Source organism: Plectropomus leopardus, chromosome 13, assembly GCF_026936395.1.
Source record: "Plectropomus leopardus strain MGB_pleo_1.0 chromosome 13, ASM2693639v1, whole genome shotgun sequence".
In the NCBI taxonomy this organism is placed as follows: domain Eukaryota; kingdom Metazoa; phylum Chordata; class Actinopteri; order Perciformes; family Serranidae; genus Plectropomus; species Plectropomus leopardus.
Genome location: NC_142188.1, coordinates 34,958,985 through 34,984,921, shown reverse-complemented (window position 1 = coordinate 34,984,921; position 25,937 = coordinate 34,958,985). Strand labels below are relative to the sequence as shown.

The following is a 25,937-nucleotide window of genomic DNA, read 5'->3' as shown; positions in this document are numbered from 1 at the left end:
ATGGTTCCAATACACAGAACGATTTCTTCCAGTGGCATTACCTAACACAGTCATTGCATTTGGGCAAATAATTGTCTTGAAGATACAGTTTGCTTTTTGTTTAAAGGATAAGCATACTAGTAAATAAATAAAAAAAAACTTGTATATTTGATTGTAACATTTGATCCTTGTTGGCTTGTTGAGTAAGGACATGAACATGTGAGTACAAGTCTGTGCATACTCAGGTTCCACGGCAAGTTCAGACTGATCCGAGGAAACACTCCTTCTCCAGTCAGCGTGATGTCCTGTGGCGGCAGAAAAGCCACCTGGAGCTTTAGGTGCTTCTCAAACACCTCGGGGATGCCTGGGAGGTACAATACATGGAGACACTGCTCTGCACCTGCATCAATGTAACCCTGACACACACACACACACACACACACACACACACACACACACACGCGCGCGCGCACACACCCACACACATACATACATACATACACACACACACACACACACACACACACACACACACAAAAAACAGTAAAATAAATCCCTCATACATAATAAATTATCCTTCCACATCTGAAATAGTGCCTGCTCACCGTGTGGGGCATGACAATGGGCCAGCCAGGTATGACCTCCTGTACTTTCTCATTTTGCTCCTCTTCCAGGGCCTTCCTTTGTGCCCCTGCCTCCCCACCAGCCCCCTCCTCATCCTCAATTTGTGGGTTTATGATCCTGAATTTGAAGCCCACCTTGCCAGTATTCTTTAGGGTCACCTCAATTTTCTGTGCATGATTAAACAGCTGAAAGAAAAGAGGGGAGAGGCAGCATGCTTTTTAAACTACCAGTATGTTTTTATTTATTGAAGAGCAGGTGAATTAGCCTTATGGCAAACCACTCCACCTACTGTCTTTCAGGCGGGCCTGTAAAGGTAATAGAGTGCAATACAAAGTTACCATCTCAGTTTACTTCCATGTCTGTGAAAATGTGGAAATTCACACACATCTTCCCCCGGCAGCACAGAAGATCTCTACAATCAGCATAACTTTAAGGTGGACACCAGAAATCAGTGTCACTAATTCAGTATCTAAACAAATGTCTCCCTGATTAGGTAATGGCCAGAAGTGTTTTTGTAAAATATTATGATGTCACAGTGGAGTTAACCACTTGAGTTAAGGCCAAAAATATGTTTCATGAGTTTGCAGTGGCTTTGACCTTTGACTACCAAATTCTAATCCATTCCTTGTTGAGTCCAAGTGAAAGTCTGTGGAAAATTGTTAAAAATTCCCTCAAGGTGTTCTTGAGATATCGCATCACAGCTACCTTGACCTTTGACATATGTCCACTAGAAATAAATTAGTTTATCATGTCATCATTAACTGTAGGTTTGTTTAAAATTTGAAGAAATTACCTTACAGCATTCCTGAGATATTGAGTTTTACAAAAATGGGATGGGTGGACAGACAGACAACCTGGGAACATAGTGCTGAGGCATAAAAAACAGTTTTCTAGTAAAGGATGTATGAAGTGGCCTCTGTTTGAACCTTACGGTTTGTGGTAATATTTATTATAAAAATATAACAATGGTGAAAGTAAAAGACAGAGAGAGAAACAAGAAAAGTGATTCAAAAATGTTGCTCAAAATCTGGAATTGGTTAAATTCCTGTGCATGCACAGAGGGGTTCAGGACTTCTTGACTAATATGGATAAATGGAATTGATTGAATCTACTTTAAGGAGTAAGAGAGAGGGAGAAAGGGGAGAAAAGGAGAGAAAAGAAAGCAAGATAAAGAATTGTGCTGGACAGACAGGAGGGCCCAAAAATGTTCTGCTTAATCGTTCATTTCAACTACATCAAAAATCAATATGTCCTTGTTTTGAATATCAGTGATAACTGCTCTGGATGGCTTGCACACTAAAGAGGGGGTGGAAAGGCAAAAGACCAGACTGTAAAAACACATTTGTGACATTCAAAGTTCCTGTGATTCCTCTCAGCAGTCAGGAGAAATTTTGTCTTTATATATTGTGTATCCCAATGACATACAATGACTTATCCTCCCATCTGTCCCTCAGCATTACAAATGGAATGGGGAGGAGTAAAATTAGCCACACTAGCCGGGCCACACAACCTGTGTCAGCTGTTGCCTTTTTTAAGGCACCCATTTTAAAAGATTGGTGCAGCCATACTGACTCAGGTGCAACGTGTGCTGCTCAGGTGCTGCTCAGGCACTGCTCAGGTGCTGCTCATGCGCTGCTCAGGCACAATGTGCACTGCTCAGGCGCTGCTGAGGCGCGATGTGCACTGCTCAGGCAGGATGTTTGCAGTTGTCAGCAGAGGCAGACAGTGAAAACGATGTTTTGATCATTATATTAACATTATACATTATACATTATTATTTATTACAGTTTCGATTTCTCTATCTGTCACAGAGGTGAGGACATACAAATATATGTTTTAAAAGGACAGAGAAGACAAAGTGGAGTCCTGTATACATACCTGCAGACCAAAGTCAATATTGGCGGGCTCAAGGCTGTAGCTTATTAGTGATGCTTCTCCTCTGAGTGTGATGTCATATGTCGGCCCCTCCTCTACATTGCACTGTGCTACCACCTCTCTGCTGATATTTTCGTGGCCGTAGAAAGAGAAAATGACCTGCTGCTGGTTCCCAGGTTGCAGATGACCATATATCGGCAAGATATCAAACACCTGAAGAAAAACAAAACCAGTGGAACTTAAAATGATTCATTCTTATTTTTAACTCATTCCAGAAAGCTTCTGTAAGACTCCCATTAAAGGAAAAGTTTGCCAGTTTGGGACACACACCTGTCATGAGTGACTTGATGAAAAGGTGGATGCCACATTCATGTCTCTCATACTCACTACAAACTGTTTTATGCTTCAAGTCCCACAAGTTCATTCTGAACCTGAAAAATCTTCCTTTGGTTTTTGTGCACTAAACACAGCAATTATCTACAACACATTCTCAATATCGACACTCTCACTACCCCAGAGCAACTCAAGAAGATATCTCAAGCCCGTCACCTCAGTTTATAACTGTTTTCACTGAGTATTGTCCTCCTCTAATTGGTTTCAATCTGCCTATTTTTCTATATCTTGACATGATTGCACAAGAGGGTAGCAACATTGAGGTTTTTAATGCACAAATGTGTGCATGTGGGTGTGACATGCACATGTTGTCTGCCTTCACTGCATTGCAGCCTGGAGACAGAACTTGATTTGCAGGCCTTCTCCATCCTCTAAAAAAGTGGGAATCTCAGGGAAACCTGCCTACCTCTTCCACACCCAGACGGCGCTTTGTGCTGCTCTGTTCAGCTGCATCTCTTCTAGAGGAACTCCAGCCCTCTTTAGTCACTTTTTCTGGACTTTTCTGCTCCTCATCTGACTCCAGCATCTGTGCCTCTCTGTGATGGCAAAATCATAAAAAAGTAAAGTTATTTTTTTTCCCCCACACTCAAAGTAAATCTGCATAAAACAGACATGAAAAAAATGAAACAGGGATAATCAATAATAAGAGGCAAGAATGAGAGGCGAAATGAGGCAAGGAAAATATCCGAAAAAATTTCCCAGCTTCATGAAAGAAGACAGCTGAAAGCCTGAAGATGTCCAAGAGGTTGCCAGTGACACAAACATGCAGAAAATGCAACAGGAACTTATAGAAGCATCTACTGAACATCCAATATGCCATTAACATATATTATAATACCCAGGTGGAGAAAAAATATTTAGCACACTCACCCCAAATAATTCTGACTCTCATTTTCTCTCTGGGTTCTACTCTCTCTCCCTGTGGGATCACACTGAGTGCACCCATCAAGTTCATTAAAAGTTTCTAAACTAAAGAGGAGCTTTAACAGAAAAGTGGCAGGAAACAGGTCAGGATCGATTGCAATAAAGTGCTGAATAAATATGAAAAAGATTTAGTGAAACACTGGCTATGTTATTTCTATAGTGTGTTTAAGTGTGTGTATGTCTGTGTGAGCTAACATACATGTGAGGCAGCTTTCAAGTCTGCACAGACATTTGTCAGAGCCCCCAGGAATTATGCAGCACTGGTGCATCAGCTGACAATGAGTTGATGTTAAAGATGCAACCAGCAGAGGGCACTGATGTGTCTCAATCTGTGATCAGTGCTGTGTTAAGGGACAAGCTGCCCTGATGTCTGGTAATATCCTGCCAAAACTTAACAAACAAAACACGTCTCACAAATGCCCCATGATTAACATGATTTTGGCACAATTTTTCAGAGTGAATCAAGTTGGGACTTTCTCACAAATTACAAATGTTGTGGTCCTGTAATACACACACACACACACACACACACACACACACACACACACACACACACACACACACACACACAGAGTGAGTCGGTGTGTGTGTGTGTGTGTGTGAGAGAGAGAGAGAGAGAGAGAGAGAGAGAGAGAGTGTATCACACTTGATTTTCTTACTTTCACCATCTCCAGTTAGTTTAAGTCACATTATCTACAGCAAAAAAATGCACCAAAAAGGACAAGGACATCTCCCATGCAAACATGCGTTTTTAAAGACTGTCATTTTGTTACTGCAACCAACTGTCAACCTCTGGGGCTGAAAAATGAGGCCAACATGAAGAGCCAGAAACTGCAGTTCCTTGAGTCACCACTTGAGGCTGGCTCCAAAGTCAATTACAGCATGGTAGAAAAATGGTTTTGGTTTCAAGAACTAATTTCAACATTCATAACAACTGTACAGGGGGTACATTTTTCTATAATTCATGCTTACATTTTTTTAAGTTTTAAAGTTGTGCATATTTGAAGTTTTTATCTTGCCATTGCATTAGTCTCTCTGTACTTTAACTCAACTTTCGCTGAAACACCGGCAATTCATAGTTTTGAGTGATCATTTGGTCATTCATTTGTCCAGTGATCCCATTCCCATTCATACAATAGTTACAGTGCAATAAAAAGGTGGCTTTCCAATTTACGCCTTACTGACAACGAATCCTGCACACTGACCAGTTACACTATATAAATGCATTTTGGGGCTCTATCTATAAGTGGAATGGATGTATAGAAAATGCTTTGCTCTATTGAAATTCATCTCTGTGGGCTGTGGTGTAATAACTGCTAAGGATGTAATTAGCTGAATATGACCAGATAGTAGAGATTTTGTGAGGGAGAGAGAATTTAGAGAGTGTGGGCACAAGGCACGAGGTCTCCTTTCAATCACAGGACTACCTGAGACAGATTGTTAGGTAAGGTTATAATCTGACAGAGGAGAGAAGAGGAGAGAAGAAGAGAGGACAGGAGAGGAGAGGAGAGGAGAGGAGAGGAGAGGAGAGGAGAGAAGAGGGATTTGGTAAATGAAAATAAAGATAATAAGGCAATGTAAAAGAAAGAAAACATAATGCCTTCCTCACAGCTATCACTGACACAGAGGCAAAAAAGGACCATAAAAATCATAACTTGCATCACTATTTTTTGCAAAAGCTGCAACTCAGGACACAACAATCCTCAAAAAGAGCCTGTGAAATCCTTGAGGGAGTGATAAAAGTTAGCTGATATGACCGTGTGTGGACTTAAATCAGTGTAGATATACCTGTTGCCACAGTGTTTGTGGTTGTCCAGAAAAGTCCAGTGGTAGGACACGGGCAGCAGGGAGCAGTTGGTGATGGAGATGACTCTACGAGTCCCTGTGCAGTTGGGCACACAGCCAAAGTCCACTGTGGTGGAGGAGAAGTGGAGGTTGGGGAAGTGGACCTCGGCATGCAGCTTCACCATGTCTTGCTGTGGGTGTCCCTGGTAATGAACTCTGAGGAACTAGAAAAAAAATGACAAGTACAGATGCAAGCGCAGTCCATTTACCATTTATATTTGGCACAAGGGAGAAGTTTGTAAAAATCTGTAACCTCACAACTGGATGCCACTGAAACCTACACATTGGACCTTTAAGATGTAGGAGAGTTTTCTTAACCCATGAGGAAACATCTAAAGTTTATCACAAATATTTAAATTCAAACCACCACTTTTAAAAAACATCCATGGTTTACACAGGACAGAAAGTGTATGAAAAATTGTCATCTGGAAAGTACCTAAAGGTATATTTGTGGAAGTGGAGTTGAAGTATAAAACTGCATAATATGTAATTATTCAAGTTAAACCTCAAACTTAGTAAATGTACTTAGGTTACACCACGCGGCATGTGACTTCTTTTCATGAAGCAGTTGATGACCTCCAGTCACAAGGTATGATTATTTACTTTGAGGGGAAAATATGCCATTTCTAAAGCTAAAATTTAGAGAAAACACAAGAAATAAACATCATTTTGTGAAGCAGATCTTTTTTCTTGTCCGTAAAATTATCACAATTCCGAGAGCCACTGTTATTTGCACTAAGATATGCTGTGCAAAGAGCATCACAATATGCTTCCAGATGAAAAGCATAATGTAAGAAAAAAAGCCTCACGGTTACCTTATACAAGGATCGTGACTCCTGATCCTGACAGAAAGTTGGATTAAAGCATACCCACAACTCAGCCTTCTTCCCGTCACCTAAAACCATGGACTGGAAAAGACAAAGAAACATTACAACATGTGACAGACACACTCTGTAGGTAAACTGATTAACACATAAAAGTGGTTCATTAACTTTTTCATTTCATTAAAATATCTTCTTGTATGGTGGATGGAAAATCATTACATAATGTATTTTATCCGACGACTCCCAAAGTACACATTCACGAACCTTTTATAAACTATGTAGTGAAATGTTTACTGTGATCCTGCCATGGGACCTGGGATGATTGAAATATCCTTCTACTCTTTCATTTGACTCAGATTTACCGGAAGCTTGAAAACCATTTTAATGTGGATTTCAATCCCGTGCTTAAATCAACAGTTGTATTAATGTGTGAGCTGAACCATCTATCTGGGTAGGTGCAAGACATCAAAACATTAGGTTCCAAAACAAGTAAATGATAGCCATCATTCTCATTTGGAAGGATAAGAACATGGAAGAGTGGAAGTGTGGTTGCTACTAATGGGTAAGCACATGTCCACTGTAGACAAGATGGACAGAAACACTGAACCTATCACTTATCAGTACCTTCATAATTAACTGTTCTACAGGTGCCCTTATTTCTGGAAGTAATGTCAAACATTTTTGTTTCTAAACTCTTACAAACACTAAACAGATCAATTATCAGCATTCATGTTGACTGTAATGTTAAAAAACGATGTCTACTTTCTCTGGATATCACTTAACTCCGTCCACTCACCATAGAGCTAAAGTTTTGTTTGTTTGTTTTTTTGAACAATTTATTCATAGTGGTTTTATGTTGGTTACATAATAACACTAAGCAGATCAGACTAAACCTAAGAGGTATTCCATCAAAGTGGATTAAGATAAAGCATGGCTTATTTAAATAAGATCTAGTTTAGTAAGGCTAGTTTAAGTGAGAGATCTGTTCCATAAATGTGGCTTTGTGAGTCCCCGCTCAGTAACCATGGTAAAGAATCCAAATATACAAGTCTGTATAGCAACCCACCTTCACTTTTGTCCAGTGTTTTAGACTTTTCTCTCACAATGTGACAGAGCATACATTTATCTGTTTGATTTTGTTACAACAATGCAATAATAATTAAGTTTTTATTAGGATCTGTGGCCCTTGGTGTCCATTTTGCTGTGACAACAGCAGCAGCCAGTAGCTCCACAAATCCTTGCTGCTTTTTTGTTTAAATTTGTCTATTTTTTCGATACCATGGCCCCTTCTGCTGAAGCACGACTTTTCTACGATACAGTGGCACTTATAAACATCTGGAGAAGTTGTGTGGGGTTTGGACTGAATGCTGCAGACCGAGCAAGAATCTCCACTGGTGGCCTGTGATAAACGGCGAGTCAGACCAGAGGGGAGAAACAAAACTGAAGGCACCGACTTGGACTGAGAGCTGTTCCTCTACCAAGCCTTCTTCTGTCTAATGTCCACTCACAGAAGAAAAAAGTGGAGGAGAAGCAATTAAGGCTCATTCAACACCATGGCCCATTCGCTGAAGCATGACTTTTCTATGAGAGTGGCACTTATCAGCATCAAGAAAAGCTGTGTGGGGCTTGGACTGAATGCAGCGGACCGCGAAAGCGCCCCCACCGCCAACAAGCCGGTAAATAAAAACCCAGCTCTCTTCACCATTCTTCGCCAGTTCGTTGTAAAACCTCACTGTGGTAACACCTTGGCCTCTGACCAGTCCGTCCTTTTTGAAGATTTTAGAGATTTTTGCCCTGTATTTTGCTTCATAGCTTCACAAAACCTGCCAACCCCGTCCAGCCTCATCCAGCCTCATCCAGCGTCCAACCCCATCCAACTTTGTCCAGCCTTGTCAAGCACCCACCTGAACTCTCACACTCAAACAAAAAGACCCTGTTGCTACCTATTTACTATTTTCTCCATCTGAACATTAAACAGTATATATCACCACCTGTCCTACGTCTGTATTGTGGGTCCTAAAAAAAACTGCTAGACCATAACAGTTTTTAAAAATCCATGTCTCTTTTACTGTCCTAAAAAACCAATAGATTATTTGATTTAGGCCAGCCTTTTTCAGTTAATCCTCATTTTATTCATGATCACCCTCATTTAAAGATTTTAGACTGTAGGCTATACCGGTGCCCCATTTCCAATCATGCCTAGTGATGGACTGAGTCGATTGTGGTTTGCAGTTAAGTTTGCTGTTTTATGTTCCATAATGCAAATGTCGCGTTTTGTTAGTGTTCATGGTGGTTAATGCTGCTTATTGTCATCTTTATGTTATGAAAGAGTTGGTGGAGAAGACTCAGAGGTATATAAACTGGGCCTACTCCACCATCTTCTCACAGGCTCTCAGGTTGGCAAGGCAGGTTTTATTACAACAAATGCAATGTATTTATGTAAGTGCTCCTACACGATCATTTTAAACACATCTAAAATGATCTAGCCGACTGATATCAAAGCCATAGTCTTAAGCATGTCTGTGTGTTCATTTATCATCAAATACAAATCAAAAATAAGTAGACGTATATAACTTAAAAATTTAGTCTGTCAGCATTTCTCCCCACGCCCTGTTAAGTATATAGTGCTTTATATTCAGCATAAAGCTCCATCAGCAGTGTTTGTTCAGCCGCTGAAAAAAATAGCGCTCTAATTTTTCCCTCTTTCTGACTCATTTGATCGTCTTTTCATCATCCATTCAGCTGGGCTTCTTGTGTACCTGGGGTGTGGGCACAAAACAAGGCTCAGCAGCCTGTCTGCAGTATGGTATGTCTACAATCTTAATTGGTGGATGGTTGTAGTTTAAGATGGGCATTTAAGGTGAGCTTGGCTTTCATAAGCTATGTTGATGGAATACCCCCAGATAAACAGTGATTGATACCTGTAAAAATAAATAAATAAACAAAAATGAATGATTTAAAGGAAATATGAAGACATGTTTTAAAAAAGCGTATTCCTACTCCTCGTCCTTGAGAAAGAAGAATAAAAGCAGCAGAATTATGTATCTACAAATATTGATATCAACAATACAACAAAAGAAAGAAAGAAAAAACATGCAGGCAACACTGTCATTATTATATTTTTCTATCTTCACTGTGAAGTACCCTGTAATGTGACCTAGGGCCACCAAAATCTAATCAGTTCATCCCTTGGTCAAAGTGGACATTTATGCTGAATTCAAAGAAATTCCCTAAAGGCGTTCTTGAGATATCGCATTCACAAGTTTGGGCCGAAGGTGCAGATGTATGGACAATCTAAAAGCAAAATGCCTCTGGGCAGGTGACACTTGGCCAGAGACATGAAAACATATAGACAGATAATAATGAAGAGTTATCTAAAAGGGAGAGATTTGTACCTTAGTGGAGCTATGGGCTCCTGGGGCCTCACACAGAGAGAATGGCTCCTCAAGAGTGAGCTCCACAGATACAGACAGTGATGACACATTCTCCAAGATCAGCTGCTCATACAGTGGCATCAGACTCCTTCCTGGGACCTGGAAGACATATACAAAATCAATTCAACAGTATAAAGACATGTTTGAGGTATAGGAGTCTTACATAAAAGGGTGCTTGTTTCTTTTTTACATGCCTTTTTCTAATAAAAATCAAACAGCTTTCACTAAACATTACAGGGGTGTTAAAATTCTCAGTCATTCCTTTAAGTAATTTGCAACTCTGCTGCCGCATCCCCAAAACACATCTGACTTACGATAGGCTTATGACAACTAGATTACATTGTATTTACAGGTTTCTGCAAGATACAATACAGAACTGTAATGGTCGGGCACAGCCCGAAGAGGCGACGTGGGACCTCCTTCCAGTGGGCTCACAACCCGTAGGAGGGGCCAAAGGGGTTGGGTGCCGTGTGAGTTGGGCGACAGCCGAAGGCGAGGACCTTGGTGGTCCGAATCCTCGGCTGCAGAAGCTAGCTCTGGGGACGTAGAATGTCACCTCTCTAGTGGGGAAGGAGCCTGAGCTGGTGCGCGAGGTTGAAAAGTTCCGACTAGATATAGTCGGCCTCACCTCGACACACAGCATGGGCTCCAGAACCAGTCTTCTCGAGAGGAGTTGGACTCTCTTCCACTCTGGAGTTGCCACTGGTGAGAGGCGCCGGGCAGGGGTGGCAATACTTTTTTTCCCCCCGGCTCTGTGCCTGTATGTTGGAGTTTACCCCGGTGAACGAGAGGGTAGCCTCCCTCCGCCTTTGGGTGGGGGGATGGATCCTGACTGTCGTTTGTGCCTATGGTCCAAACAGCAGTTCAGAATATCCACCCTTTTTGGAGTCCTTAGAGGGGGTGCTGGAGAGTGCTCCTTCTGGGGACTCCCTCGTTCTTCTGGGGGACTTCAACACTCACGTTGGCAACATCAGTGAGACCTGGAGGGCCGTGATCGGGAGGAATGCCCCCCCGATCTGAACCCGAGTGGTGTTTTCTTATTGGATTTCTGTGCTCACCGCAGATTGTCCATAACAAACACCATGTTCAAGCATAAGGGTGTCCATATGCACACTTGGCATCGGGACACCCTAGGCCGCAGTTTGAAGATCGACTTTGTAGTCGCATCGTCGGACTTGCGGCTGCATGTCTTGGACACTCGGGTGAAGAGAGGGGTGGAGCTGTCAACCAATAACCACCTGGTGGCGAGTTGGCTCTGATGGTGGGGGAGAATGCTGGTCAGACCTGGCAGACCCAAACACATTGTGAGAGTCTGCTGGGAACGTCTGGCAGAGTCTCCCTTCAGAAGGAGCTTCAACTCCCACCTCCAGGAGAGCTTTGACCATGTCCCGGGGGAGGCGGGGGACATTGAGTCCGAGTTGGCCATGTTCCGTGCCTCCATTGCTGAGGTGGGTGACTGGTGGTGTGGCCGTAAGGTGGTCGGTGCCTGTCGGGGTGGCAACACCCAAACCCGCTGGTGGACACCGGCGGTAGGGGATGCCGTCAAGCTGAAGGAGTCCTATCGGGCCTTTTTGGCCTGTGGGATTCCGGAGGCAGCAGACAGGTACCGATGGGCTAAGCGGAGTGCAGCTACGGTGGTCGCAGAGGCGAAAACCCTGCCGTGGGAGGAGTTCGGTGAGGCCATGGAGAACGACTTTCGGACGGCTTGGAAGAGGTTCTGGACCATCATCCGGCATCTCAGGAGGGGGTAGCAGTGCTCTGTCAACACTGTGTATGGTGGGGATGGGGCGCTGCTGACCTCGACATGGGACATTGTGGATCGGTGGAAGGAATACTTCAAAGACCTCCTCAATCCCAACGACACACCTTCCAGTGAAGAAGCAGGGCCTGGGGACTTGGGGGTGGGCTCTTCCATCTCTGGGGCTGAGGTTGCCGAGGTGGTCAAAAAGCTCCTCGGTAGCAGGGCCCAGGAGATGGATGAGGTCTTCCTTAAGGCCCTGGATGTTGTGGGGCTGTCGTGGTTGATACGACTCTGCAATGTTGCGTTGACATTGGGGGCAGTGCCTCGGGTCTGGCAGACCGGGGTCATGGTCCCTCTTTTTAAGAAGGGGGACCGGAGAGTGTGTTCCAACTACAGGGGGATCACACTCCTCAGCCTCCCTAGTAAGGTCTATTCAGGGGTACTAGAGAGGAGGGTCCACCAGAACCTCGCATTCAGGAGGAGCAATGCGGTTTTTGTCCCAGTCATGGAACTGTGGACCAGCTCTGGACCCTTGGCAGGGTCCTTGAGGGTGCATGGGAGTTTGCCCAACCAGTCCACATGGGCTTTGTGGACTTGGAGAAGGCATTCGACCGTGTCCTTCTGGGGGGTTCTCCGGGAATATGGAGTTTCAGACCCCCCTGATACGGGCCGTCCGTTCACTGTATGACCGGTGCCAGAGCTTGTTCCGCATTGCCGGCAATAAGTCGGACTCGTTTCCGGTGAGGGTTCAACTCCGCCAGGGCTGATCTTTGTCACCGATTCTGTTCATAACTTTTATGGACAGAATTTCTAGGCACAGCCAGGGTGTTGAGAGGGTCCGGTTTGGTGACCTTAGGATTGGGTCCCTGCTTTTTGCAGATGATGTGGTCCTGTTGGCTTCATCAGGCCGTGACCTCCAGCTCTCACTGGATCGGTTTGCAGCCGAATACAAAGCGGCCAGGATGAGAATCAGCACCTCCAAATCTGAGGCCATGGTTCTCAGCCAGAAAAGGGTGGAGTGCCCCCTCCAGAACAGGAATGAGATCCTGCCCCAAGTGGAAGAGTTTAAGTATCTCTGGGTCTTGTTCACGAGTGAGGGAAGGATGGAGCGAGAGATCAACAGGCGGATTGTTGCAGTGTCTGCAGTAATGCGGACTCTGCACCAATCTGTCATGGTGAAGAGGGAGTTGAGCCGAAAGGCAAAGCTCTCGATTTACTGGTCAATCTTCGTTCCTACCCTCACCTATGGTCACAAGCTTTGGGTAGTGACCGAAAGAACAAGATTGCGGGTACAAGCGGCCGAAAAGAGCTTCCTTCGTAGGGTGGCTGGGCTCTCCCTTTGAGATAGGGTGAGAAGCTTGGTTATCCGCGAGAACCTTGGAGTAGAGCCGCTGCTCCTCCACGTTGAGAAGAGCCAGATGAGGTGGCTTGGGCATCTAATTAGGATGCCTCCTGGACGCCTCCCTGGTGAGGTGTTCAGGGCACGTCCCACCGGTAGGAGGCCCCAGGGTCGACCCAGCTCTCACAGGAGAGACATGGAGAGACATAATCTCACTGGAGAGACATAGCTGGACGAAGTGGCCAGGGAGAGGGAAGTCTGGGCTTCACTGCTTAGGCTGCTGCCCCCGCGACCTGACTCCGGATAAGTGGAAGAAAATGGATGAATGGACATTACAGAACTAAGTGCAAAAAAATATACAGTTTTAAATAAAAAATATAAATGATGATCTTTAGACTAACCTTCTCTATGTAAAATTTCAGCTCCTTGGAGGAAAAGCTGAGCAAGGGATTCACAAAGCGACAGGTAACATCTACAGACATGATGAGCTCCTTATGGCCCTGGCTACCCACAATACCATGGCACACCAGACGCTCCTGTACAACCTGGGAAGACAAGGACATATGAGCTGTACGTGTGTCTGATCTAATGGATACACAGTGGCTGTGCTTGTACAATTCAGAGCTGGAGTTTAATCACTCTCTGGCTTGCAAGCAAACCGTCTCACCTTGGGAGAGTCTGAAGTTCCCATCAGCACCATGTCAACAGAGCAGCCTGGGGAAAGCTCCACACGAGAAGGCTTGAGGCTGAACACCGGCTTCTCTCTGCTAGAGGGGAGCATAGATCCACAGCCCAGAATATCCTTCTTTTTGGGAGCAGAGATGGGAGGCAGGACAGTTTTGCCAGATAGGTCTCCCCCTTTTCGGGTTTTTGTGGAGGGCAGGATGCCATCAGTACGCCAGTACATCCACTGCTTTTGCTGGCCATGGTTGGTCAGCTTGAAGTGGTACTGGCATGACCCATGGCTTATAGGACATACCAAGGACAGCAAAGAGGTGAGGTATGCCGTTAGTGCTACAGCTATTAATCACCATATCATTATCATGAAGTCAAAATTTGACCCATGAGTGACTTTTATCTTACCTGAAGAATGTGCCTAGGTCAAGGCTGGGACCAAAAGGCCTGTCACTGACAATGGTGGTGCCAGTGCCTGTGGCAGACACAGGGATAGTGTGTGTTTGACCGTCCTGGATGGATACTTCCAGCCTGGCCTGGAAGTGATGTGTATTCTTCAGGTGTGCCACGACTCTCAGCTCCAGCTGGCTTTCTGCTGGCACTTCCCCCTCACTGGGCTCAACTCGCCCAAATGACGTTCCATAGTCCTGAAGAAACACATTTAAATTTCCTTTATAGTCTAAACTTGATGAGCAATAGTGTTTGGTACGACCACAGACTATAAAAAATAATGGACAAAGCATCTGTGACTGATGGGTGATGTCCTGCAATGATGATGTCACGTCACGTCATGTCAGTGTTGCGTGACCATCGTAATTTTTGCCCTATGGAAGGGTACTGTCATGGTCCCCCTCCCCTTCTTCCTCCTTTGTGTGTTTCATCTTGTCTGCTTAGTTTTCTGTGCTCTAACCTGTCTGTATGTGTGAGTGTGGGCATGGTGTTTCTCTGTAGGATGGGCCAGGTGCAGGCAATCTCCTGATGAGCTGGTGGGGTAAACAAGCTGTGGCTTCAGACCTTCTCGTCGCCAGGGTATTACTCCTGCCAAGTGAGTCACCGCAGCTCCTTGCTTCCTGCTCCAGCCATCGTCTGTGTACCTGCTTGCCTGCCTGCTTGCCCACCTGCCCGCTCGCTTTCCACCATCATCCGAGCACTCAAGACTTCACAAAAGGGATCTGCACTCGTCCTCACGTCAAAACCGAAGAACGGTTCAACCTCACTCACCCTTCTCCCATTTAGCTCTATCACCTCTGTAAATAAATTGCACTATTGTTTCACCAAAATCCTTGTCTTGTGTCAGTGCTCGGGTCAGTAAAATGTCCAACCCATCACAGATGCTTTGGTATTTTTGAAGTGAGGCTGTATGAGATAGTTACATATGGTCAGTGTATTACATATCGTAGCTGGCAGTTGGCGTTCCCTGTTTGCAGAAACAGACTGAATTTGCACCCCAGAACTCAGCATTACACTGCTGTATAGTGGGGTGGACAAAAAAACATATTTTAGCAACTTTAAAAAATGTCTAAGGTCTAAGTGGATGCTGTATTTTCACCGCTTTATCACCCATATAACTTCAGTATTTCTGTGGTGTGTTCATTGAGGGTCATGTTTACCATGTTAACAAGTCCATATGAATGACCCTTTTATGTGGTATATATGAAGGAAGCTCAGAGTTTACGAGTTGTGACGTGTTTGCTGATGTTTTCATAAAGGGCGCAGGCCATGGATTTTTCGGCCGATGGTAAGATGATATTGTAATTTCTGTTTCTCCAAACAGGGAGTGCACCAACCGCCAGCTACTGTATGTCATACACTGACTATACAAGTGTCTCATATAGCCCCACTTCAAAAATCCCAAACTAACACTTTAATGGATGTCATTAGTATTTTATTGTATTTTTAGCATGTGCATGACTGCCTAACAGTGCTTCTATGTGTGCTCTGAGGTGTGTCTGTGTTGGTGTGTTTGTACCATGTGAGCATTAAAGCGGGCTGGAACGGGTGACTGGTTCAGCAGTTGCAGGGTTCTCGTAATGTTGGTCAGAACTGGGATTGTACCAAAGTCCAGCTGTGGGCTCTCAAAATGAACTATTGGCCCCTGCCCAATACAGGACAAGACCACCTCCTGGAACAGAACACAACAGAACAGTTCAGAACAAAAACTCACCAATACAGCTACATGCACAGTATTCTGCCAGTAACAACACAGATACTCTCTCTCTCTCTCTCTCTCTCTCTCTCTCACACACACACACACACACACACACGCACAGACTTGTGCTGACCAGGGGCTGCTGGGTGCTGCCAAACAGAGCGATGCATAGAGTGTGCTGCTGCCTTCCAATGGCCTTAGCCAGCAGAACCACAGGAAGCTCTTCTGAACTGTGAGGAAGAATCAATCCTCTTGGTGCATAACTGCCAAAAAGCAGTGATGGACACTCCTCGTAGTCCTGAAAAAGGTGAAACAGATTTATTTTTTTTTAAGGCATAAAGGCCCAACATCTGCTGTATATATAGATTCGTAACAAGATAAAATGATAGATGGTCTTGGAAGGAATTTCTTTTCACTCCCCTTGTCAAGCCAAGAGTGGACTGTTGACAAGCAGAGATTAAAATGCTGACCATTTGTACCAGAATTTAGCAGTTTTGTGCAGCTATTAAACATAAAATATGTAATTTTCTGCCAATAATCTTAATTCTGTAGACCAAATCACAAAGTTTATTTAAAATAACTTCAGCTAAAGCCACTTAAAAAAGGCCACCTTAAAATATCAATATCAAATTAAGTATATGCTATATTTAGAATATTTTCACATCTTTACCTTGCTGTAACACAGCTGATATAAAAACACTATACTCCAATGAGAAAAACAGTCATTTTACTTAACTGAACGACGGAGCTGCTGCTCTATTGCTGCCTCCATCAGCTGTTGTGGAAGGTTAAGAAGAGACAATATTCAAATATAGTAGATACTTAAATTGCTGTTGATTTTTTTAGGTGGCTAAAGCATATTTTGCTGTGGCCCCGTCCACAGCAGGACACTGTTTAGCTTCTGTGCCAGTTGAAAACTGTTTTCCATCCACATGTGTTCGCCCTACCTAAACCTGACCCAAACCCTCTAAGGGAGTGTACTCTATTTATCGGAGCAGGGAGGGTGGCTGGGGTACTTTTTTTCTCATCCTGCAAGCTATAAATGTTTTTCCTAATCAGTCACCCTCCCTCCACCATAAATGACTTTTTTTTGTACTCACACCAATTGTAGGTTGTATTGGAGTCAATGCCACTAGCAAACAGTGCAGCCACCAGAGAGTTCCTGGCTATGATAAATGGTGTGATTTTGCAGATTTCAAAGAAAACTTTCCTTTCAAATCCGCTAGCTGTTATTTAAAAAAAAAAACCAAAAAAACAAAATATTACCTTTTAAAGATGTGCATCCCTCACCAAACAAAAACAACTGTCCCTTCCGAGTGTTCTTTTTTTTTTAAAAGCCTTACCCATTTGCCGTACATGTCACATTCACCCATTCACACACACGTTCAGACAATGGTGGCCGAGACTGGTATCTTCAGTATCTTGCCCTAGGATACTTAGACACGTTTGAGTGCACAGATTGGCAAATGTTTAAAGATGCTGCCACTCAAGATAACTATAAGCCTTGAAGAATATGCATCCTCTGTGACATCATATATCAGCAAAAGTGTTGATGACGTGGTCATCACAAAGACGGTGAGATCATTGCCCAACCAGAAAGCCTGGATGAATGAGAAGGCTCTTCTCAGAGCAAAAAAAGCTGCGTTTCACTCAGGTGACAAGGAGGCATACATCATAGCCAGAGCACAACTGAGAGCTGGCGTCAACAAGGCTAAAAGGAGACACCAGCAGAGACTAGACAGAGACCTCAACAGCAACAGCACTAAAGACATGTGGCAGGTGATTCAAAATGTCACAGGCTACAAAAGCAGGAGCGCCCCCATCATATGTGAGGCCTCGCTGCCAGATGAGCTGAACACATTTTATGTCCACTTTGACCTCCTCAATAAAGACTCAGCTGTGAAGTCTACGCTGCCCCCAAAGAACCAGCCACTCTCAGTGACCACAGCAGATGTGAAAAAACTCTTGCCGAAAAGCAAATATAAACAAAGTTTCCAGTCCAGACAACATTCCAGAACACGCACTACAAACTTGTTATGTTATAACTGACATTTTTAAAATCTGACTCTCACAAGAGACTGTTCCCTCCTGCCTCAAGACAGCCATAATCGTTCCAGTACCTAAAAAATCTGCTGTGTCTAATCCTAATGACTACTGCCCTGTGGCTCTTACACCGATCCTGATGAAGTGCTTCGAGAAACTGATTCTCCAACACATAAAAGACAACATCCCTGCCAGCCTGGACCCTCACCAGTATGCTTTCAGAACCAACAGACCCACAGAGGATGCCATTTTTACTGCTCTTCACTCAGTCTTCACTCACCTGGAGAATAAGAACAGTTACATCTGGATGCTGTTTGTTGACTTCAGCTCAGCGTTCAACACAATCTCTCCCATGAAGCTGATTAGAAAACTTAACACTCTGGGCTTCAGTACAACACTCTGCAACTGGATACTGGACTTCCTCACATGCATCCCCCAGAGAGTTCGAATTGGCAGTCACACTTCTTCTACATTAGTCCTCAACATCAGAGCCATCCAGGGCTGTGTGCTCAACCCCCTCCTGTTCACATTGTACACCCACGGCTGGACTCCCAGACATCAGGAGAACTCTATTGTAAAGTATGGGAATAAAACCACCATCATCTGCTGTATGATAAACAATGATGAGAGTTCTTACTGGGCGGAAATCAACAATCTTGCAGAGTGGTGCACAGAGAACAACTTACTGCTCAACAAATACTAAGGAGCTGACACACCCCTGTCCACATCAGCAGTGCTGAGATATAGCTGGTGAACAGCTATAGGTTCCTTGGTTACAATCACTAAGAACCTATCTTGGTTATCACACATCACCACCCGGGTTAAAAAAAAGCACAGAAAAAGCTCTACTTCCTACAAAAACTTAGGAAGGCTAAATTCCAGAGCAAGATCCTGGTTAACTTCTACAGAGGAGCAACAGAAAGCATACTGACTCAAAACATCATGAACTGACATTGTACGTGCACAGCCCTACAGTGGGTAATTAAAACTGCCCAGAACGTCAGCTTCTTTCCTCAGGATGTGAGACTCATAAACTCCTCCTTCAACGCCAAAAGATGTAGCAGGAGCTAGGGACAAATTTTAAACAAACAAATCTACCTTGTACCTTGTTAGCTCACGTCTGGAACACACTGCATGCATGAGCAATACTTGATGGCAATCTTGCTGAACTGCAGTGTGTTTCGTGCTCGCAGTGTTCACACTGGCAGCGTTGTGGCTGCCTTGCTTCTGCAGGGCTGCCTACTGCTATGAGTTATTTATTTCCACATTTAAGGGCACAAATTCCAACAAAAAAAAATCAGCGAGCTACCGTTTCTCTAGATGTGCTGCAGCTGACAGGCAGCTGAGACGCGCCTGACCTGTGCTGCTCACAGAGCCAGTGTGGCTGCTCTAATTTGTTAACATAGGCGCTGAAAAATAAACAACACCTTCCATTACACTCATACACTGCTCATGCAGGCAGTGTGTTACAGGCATTAGCTTGCCACGAGAACAGTATCAATCTTCTCATCTAACCCCTGGCAAGACAATAAGTGCATTTTCCAAAATGCTATTGTAGCAGTATGGCTGTAGCTGTGCGGTGTCTTAATTAGTGCTGCAGGATCAGCATGTCTCTGCTGGGGGCACAGTCTATAAAGGTGGGTGGTTGTGCCCTGGGAGCTCTCTTGCCTCAAAGCTTCCGGGTGCTCCGCTTCCACCAGTAGCTTCACTTGATTGCCTCGCGGCCGGATCGCTCGGCTCGCCGATCCCGGGTATGTGCGGTGCTGCATGGTTCTGTGTGCTTTTCATAAAGTTTCGCGGTCATCATCAACATTGGCTCTTGTCTCTCATGCAGTGCCTGGACTCGGGTTTTCCTCTCCCTTGCTGGCACCTCATCTCGCGTGCTGCAGCGTGGGAGAGTGATCCGCGGTCTGCCACGTTTGTAATTATGCCGCTGTGGCGCAGAGTGCTTCTCTTCCTCACTTTTTGATGTTCATTCAACTCCTGACGGTATGTAGACATCGTGATGCCAAGTTACCGGCATAGTTAATTTATGAAATTACAAAAAAAATATATGTCTTTCAATGGCAGGGTAAACGTGTGTGCGATCCTCTCCACCAGCTCTAACTCCGCCTCCCTCGCACGCCGCGTCGGCCGGCTGCTGTTTTGCGTGCCTGTTTGTGTGGCGATTGTTTATCCATTCATCCAACTCTACATCTCCAACTGTGCTGCTACTGGCACTCATTAAAGTGATTGCTGTCCCTATCCTGGGCTGCGCATATCTTAACCTTTCCCTAAGCATGGACTGAAGTTTATTAGTAATAGTTAGTGTGTGTTGCATGTGTACTGGGGTTTAGTTACTTTTGATAGTTGTTGCTTTATTTCTTTGCTTTATGTTTGGGTTGTTTTGCATGTTTGTTTTGGCTTACTTATTCTGGATTATTTTTCTTTGGTTGCCTTGCATGTTTATTTGGGTTTCTTAGTTTTGATGATTTCAAGATTATTTCTGATTATCTTTATTTGTTTTGGGTTGTTTGACAGTTTTCTTTTGCTTACATGTGTTGGGTTTTGTTAAGCTATGTGGGTTCATTAATTTAACCCTGATCTAAAACCTAATTTAGTTATTTGCCTTTCTCTTTGTGTATTTTGTGGGGTTTTGTTTAGGGGTGAGTGCATGCGTGGTGTGTGTGTGTGTATAACGATTTTATTGAACTGTGTTTAGTAAAATAATATATTGTTAAATAAAGTTAACTTAATTTTTTTACGCTGGACCCGGTCTCAAGCTTTCATCAGTGAATGAACTTGTGTGCTTTAAATACTGTGGAAAGGGTTAGTACAATTCTCCAGGTGAAATGCCTGGGGTGGCGTTATCGGTAACTGATAATTAATTTGTCAAATACTAATTCCTCCAATAGCGGTTTGGGTGTGGTTGGCCTGATCAAAATTCTTTTTAAGAGAATTATTAAACTTTCTCCATTATTCAACCTAACACCCCCGCCCCCCATGTCACTACACCATCATCATGTTGTTCACCATTTTGCTGTATTGAGCTGGAAATGAGTTAATGTGTTTTGTGTTTGTTAATTCACTATTCTGTGAGTACCCTGCCATATAATATAAACACACAAATAAATCATTCCCTGCAATGATGTCATTAACCTGGTCAAGCATGCCGTAGCAGGCTGGCAGAGTGCTGTTGTTGGTCAGCCGCACTCGCTGCTCATAGGGGTGATCGAGGAAACACCTTTGAAAGTCCACCACTGGAGTCTCCACCACAATATCAGGAACAACACACCTATTGACAAAGAGGAGTAGCCAGAGAAAGATGGAAGAAGAAAAGATCTGAGGCTTATTTATCAGTCAAAACAGTAAATGCATTACTTCATGCCAAACCTGATTCACAACTTTACAATGGCAGCGATTGCCGTGAGGAAGTCAGATTACCATTGCCCTTTTCTGAGCGATGGTGCAGGTAATATTTCAATGTAATATTATATAAATTAGGTTCTGACATTCAAACACACTCCACTGATTTGTCGAAACCTGTGTTAAAGTTCAGTGGATCACATTAAAAGCATGCAAAGCATCAGCAACAGCCAGAAGCAAAGCAGAAGTTACTGCCAGAAAAAAAGGCACTTTCCCGCAAGAGAAAGGGTGGTAGGAGAGTTAGTGCAAAGAAAGATGAAGCTCTGCTGTTTTATGGCATCTTGTGACACAGCTGTAATCTGGCTGTAATACTCATTTGAGAGGAAGAGATGATATTGCATGTTACAAGGACAGAGGGGTGTTGATTTTTTTTTTATCCATTAATATTTTATGAAGTAAAAGAATGGAAAATATCAAACTTATGTGGTAGAAGAGAAAAATACAGGACAACTAACCCAACAATGTCTTAATGGCCTTAAAGTGCAAACTAAGTATTTGGCTGCATCTTACAGATTACAAGACTAACCTAAACTGATGTACTGTATGTTTCAGTGTGTGTGTGTGTGTTCACATCTGTAAATGTGTCTGACCTGGCATTGATAGGCAGACTTCTGATCTCCTTCCCAACACCCTCAATATCGACCACCAGCGCCACTCTGTATCTCTTGACTGTGTTGGAGCACAGCGTCACCTGTGAAACACATACAACATGAGACCATCAAAGGTTCCAAACAAACAATGAGCAAGACTCACATTAATTGAACAGGATTTCAGCTGGTAGGTATAACATTGTTGCGACAGAATGTTTGATGAATGCATCACACGACTCAAGGAAGTCAGTTTAATATTTGAATGATGAAGTAGTGTGTCAGTCTGAAAAACAAGTCAGCAGAACTTGCTATCCAAAGTTCAGCTAAAAAGTTTTACATTTTGGGAAGCTCAATACCACTCTTATGTCTGTTCATGTGCTAAATATGTGGCTTAGCATAACAACTGCAGTCCCAAATCTAATTAAATAACATGGTTCCATATATCTCATTATTTAATCCATAAAAAAATGTAGTAATCACCTCACGGTGTATGCCTCCCTTTTTTGAGACTGGCACTTTTAATGCTTCATGATGGGAGGCCCCTTTTCTTACACTGCGCTACAAAGGTTTCTTTTTCTGAGCACTAAGAGTTGGAAAATGTTCCAGTCTTGGTAAAAACACTGTCACTTGCTGTTCAATCACAGTAGAGGAGTGCAAACGGCTTACAGACAAGGCAAACCGTCACATCTGACATGTGCTGAACAACAAAAATCGAGAAAAATGTTAAAATGGTGTAAATTATATAATGTTTTCTGTCATGAAGCCACACATAGTGGTGGGTTCCTCCTCTCTCATTGCTGCTTCATCCTTCTCCTCATCCAGAGCAGGTACTCTACCACTGTGCTGACATGTTTACCTCTGTGGATATTCCGTATCATAGCAACCATACCCAAACTAAAGCATCCCCACTGAAAAAATGCTGCGCTTCCAAAACGCTCCTAGCTGGGTGTTTCTGAGGAGCACCTGGCATTTTAAGCAGGGCAAAAAAAGCCTTAGTGGACACAGGGCTTAAGTGTCACCAATTCAGTATCTGACCAAATGTCATGACATTGAATTTGCTGAAAAATATTTTTGCAGAATATTATGATGTCACAGTGAAGTTGACCTTCAAACTTTTGAATCTCAAATGTTATCACTTCATCATTATATCCTATTACACATTTGTGTCCTATTTTGCCATATTTAGCTTATGAATTCTTGAGTCATAACCAAAAACATGTTTTTGAGGTCACAGTGACCTTGACCTTTGACCACCAAACTCTGATCAGACTGTTCTTGAGTTGGAGTAGACGTTTTTGCCAAATTTGAGAAAACTCCCTTGAGGTGTTCTACAAATACTGTCTTCAAGAGAATGAGACTGATGCAAGGTCACGATGACCTTGACCATTGACCACCTAATCAGTTCATCCTTGAGTCCAAGTGAACATCCCTCAAGGTGAAATTCCATCAAGGTGTCTTGGTGATACTGCGTTCAAAAGAATGAGAAGGACAGAGAGAAACCCCGAAAACATAATGCATCCGGCCACAGCTATCACTAGCACAGAGGCATAATTATGCATTAAAATGAAGCCCCCCCCCCCTTTGCTAATTTACTATACCGTAATGGTGACATCTGACAGAACATCCACAGAGCCCGCAGCAGGTGTGACAGTGAACTCCATGGGCCGTGCATGCAGGTCTGTAGCAGCACTGCCTTCCCAACTCTTCCTGGACACCTCAGACACCTGTTTGACACTAGTTACACTGGGGGGCCCCAAACCATCTCCCAGGACACGCAGGGCAAATGTGATAGGGACCAAGGAGGTGTTGAAGAGTGTACAGATTAATGTCAGAGGGAAACCTGCACAGGAAGAAAAACAGAGATGGACATGGAGAACATTTTGTCCTGATGTCGTGATTCTCTGGAGTATAACACATTTTATGTAACAACTTAAAAATGACTAAGCCCAAGAAAAATGTTATAGCTCACCAAAGGCTACATCTCCAAAATTGAGGTCTGAAACATTGAAGTCGAATGTGGGACCAATGACACAACCCCTACAACAAGAAGACACGAGTCATGAGAAACCCTGGAAAACATTGGCAGCCCTGCCAATGCTTATAAGGTTGCGTTTTGATTATTTATACTTGGATATATACTGAACTTGCTAACTTCACCTGAAGGTCACAGTAAGTGGTTGAGGCTGTCCTGTGACAGTTAGCAGCAAGTCCTCAGAGAAAGTTCCCAGAATGCCACTGTGGAAGGTGACTTTCACAATCTGGCAGGCTCCAGCGAGAACAACACCGTCCTCAGGACTGAAGGAGAAACAGTGGCCAAAAATGGTGTCAGGGCTTGATAGCCTGAAAGGGGCATCAGTCAGTCCTCTGTTGTACACCTGCACCTGAACAAAAAGACAGATCCATTAATTTAACACTAAAGTTATATATTTTTCTTGTTATGTGCCCTCCATCCAAAATCAATGTGCTACATTTATGTATTGTGATGTTATCATCCTAAGTTCAGCTTTAATAGAAAACAATTACAGTGCAAAAGATGCTTGATTTTATTTTTGCAGAAAACATTTCATTGCATTATTTCAACACTTAAAGTAGAATTACCACCACATGGTTGTATGCCTCTGTGCACCAGGTAAGTTTGCATCCATGTCTGTGAAAACATGGATGCTTCTCACACATCTTCTCCTCATCAGCACAGTTTTTCAAGGTAGGAACTAGGTAGGCATGGGTGGTATGTTATATGTCATAATATCTTCATACCTTCCTGAAATTTCACTGGGGTGTACAGTATATGACGGTCTAAGTGTGCGGTGCTAACATCCACTCACCCCCGGCAGAGTGTCCCACTTACTTTCAGCTTTTCAGACTATTAAATATACAATTGAAACCCACAAATTTTTAAAGAAAAGTGATATTCTCCCACATATTTTCCTTTTGAACAGAGAAACACAACTGTACACCTTTTTGATTCAACTTTCTGTCGGTCAGGCCCCGTTAACTCATCATCAAACACACATCATTCAAACTCAACAGAAACAAAAATAAAACTAGCCCAAACTGTCTTGCTTATTCTTGCTAGTAATCTAGTTAGTAACTTCACTGTTCCAACAATTAGCAGCTCCAGTTAGGTTTAAATTAACCCTTAATTCACCAAGTTAGATGTATATAAACATGCTGTCCTTTCCCCTGCCAACAGGCAGACAGACACCCTGACCGGTTGTTTACAGTTTACACACATCCCTTCACCACCGGGTATATGCATATGCAGACCTATGCCTTTGCTATTATATCTGTTTAATTACTTATTTATATTAGCCTATAGAAAAATAAGAAACACAACAAAATGACTGACTGAGATACATGTGACATCAAACCATCAACAGCACCATTTACATGTAAGGGCCATATGTAAGATAAACAGTCTATAATAACACAATACAATGCAATAATAATTTGCATAGCATGGAGGCATAAAAAGGAAATGAAAGTTGATGGGTCGTGTTTTTAATTTTGCTAGTCAGTGTGCTGTGCAGTGTGCTTCTGGGGACGTTCCTGGTCCCCAGACTTTGCTGTAGAGTGAGTGATTTTGACTGTCACACTTCTCTTTAGTAGGGACTGCAGTGGAGGAAGAGAGGCTATGCAGTGTAAAGCCCAGTATACACTGTGTGATTTTGGGCTGTCCCAGGTGAAAGATGACCATTGTGAAAGACAAGTGGCGATGTCTTTGGTTGTAGTTCTAAAAAGGTGGTCCTATGTCACACAGTGACAGAGGTTCAAGGATGGCCGTTGACATGGTCTTGCGATCAAAAGCGGTCTGAGATAAAAATCTACCAGTGTCAGAAATTTGGAATGACAATCTCACTGTGTGACTGCTTTTATGATGTATGTCTATGCTTTCATAAAAGCATAGACATACATCATAAAAGCAGTCACACAGTGAGATTGTCATAAGTCCAACCAATAGAAATGCAGCATGAAATGATGCACTGATCAGTGCAACTCTGCTAGTGCATGCTAGTAGATGCTAATAATTACTTCGAGCTCGAGCTTGCTATTGCAAAACCGGCATGCCGAGTTGGCCTCTTTTCCCTAGCCCTAAC

The 25,937-nt window shown here is 43.4% G+C and overlaps 1 protein-coding gene across 5 annotated transcripts in view; it reads right to left on the bottom strand.

Moving 5' to 3' along the window:
• The window catches only part of LOC121954904 (axonemal central pair apparatus protein HYDIN), a 148,891-nt gene that overhangs the window by 75,856 nt on the left and 47,098 nt on the right, over positions 1–25,937 (bottom strand). For all 5 annotated transcript variants that reach the window (XM_088086604.1, XM_088086609.1, XM_088086608.1 and 2 more), the window contains exons 12-28: positions 23,998–24,221; positions 23,810–23,877; positions 23,439–23,680; positions 21,841–21,941; positions 20,984–21,119; positions 15,936–16,100; positions 15,623–15,775; positions 14,062–14,300; positions 13,646–13,943; positions 13,380–13,523; positions 9,860–9,997; positions 6,456–6,548; positions 5,584–5,804; positions 3,278–3,407; positions 2,482–2,691; positions 585–788; positions 221–395 (exon numbers count right to left, since the gene is read on the bottom strand). In XM_088086604.1, the coding sequence (XP_087942730.1) occupies positions 221–395; positions 585–788; positions 2,482–2,691; positions 3,278–3,407; positions 5,584–5,804; positions 6,456–6,548; positions 9,860–9,997; positions 13,380–13,523; positions 13,646–13,943; positions 14,062–14,300; positions 15,623–15,775; positions 15,936–16,100; positions 20,984–21,119; positions 21,841–21,941; positions 23,439–23,680; positions 23,810–23,877; positions 23,998–24,221 (2,941 nt within the window). The remainder of the gene's footprint in view (positions 1–220; positions 396–584; positions 789–2,481; positions 2,692–3,277; positions 3,408–5,583; positions 5,805–6,455; positions 6,549–9,859; positions 9,998–13,379; positions 13,524–13,645; positions 13,944–14,061; positions 14,301–15,622; positions 15,776–15,935; positions 16,101–20,983; positions 21,120–21,840; positions 21,942–23,438; positions 23,681–23,809; positions 23,878–23,997; positions 24,222–25,937) is intronic.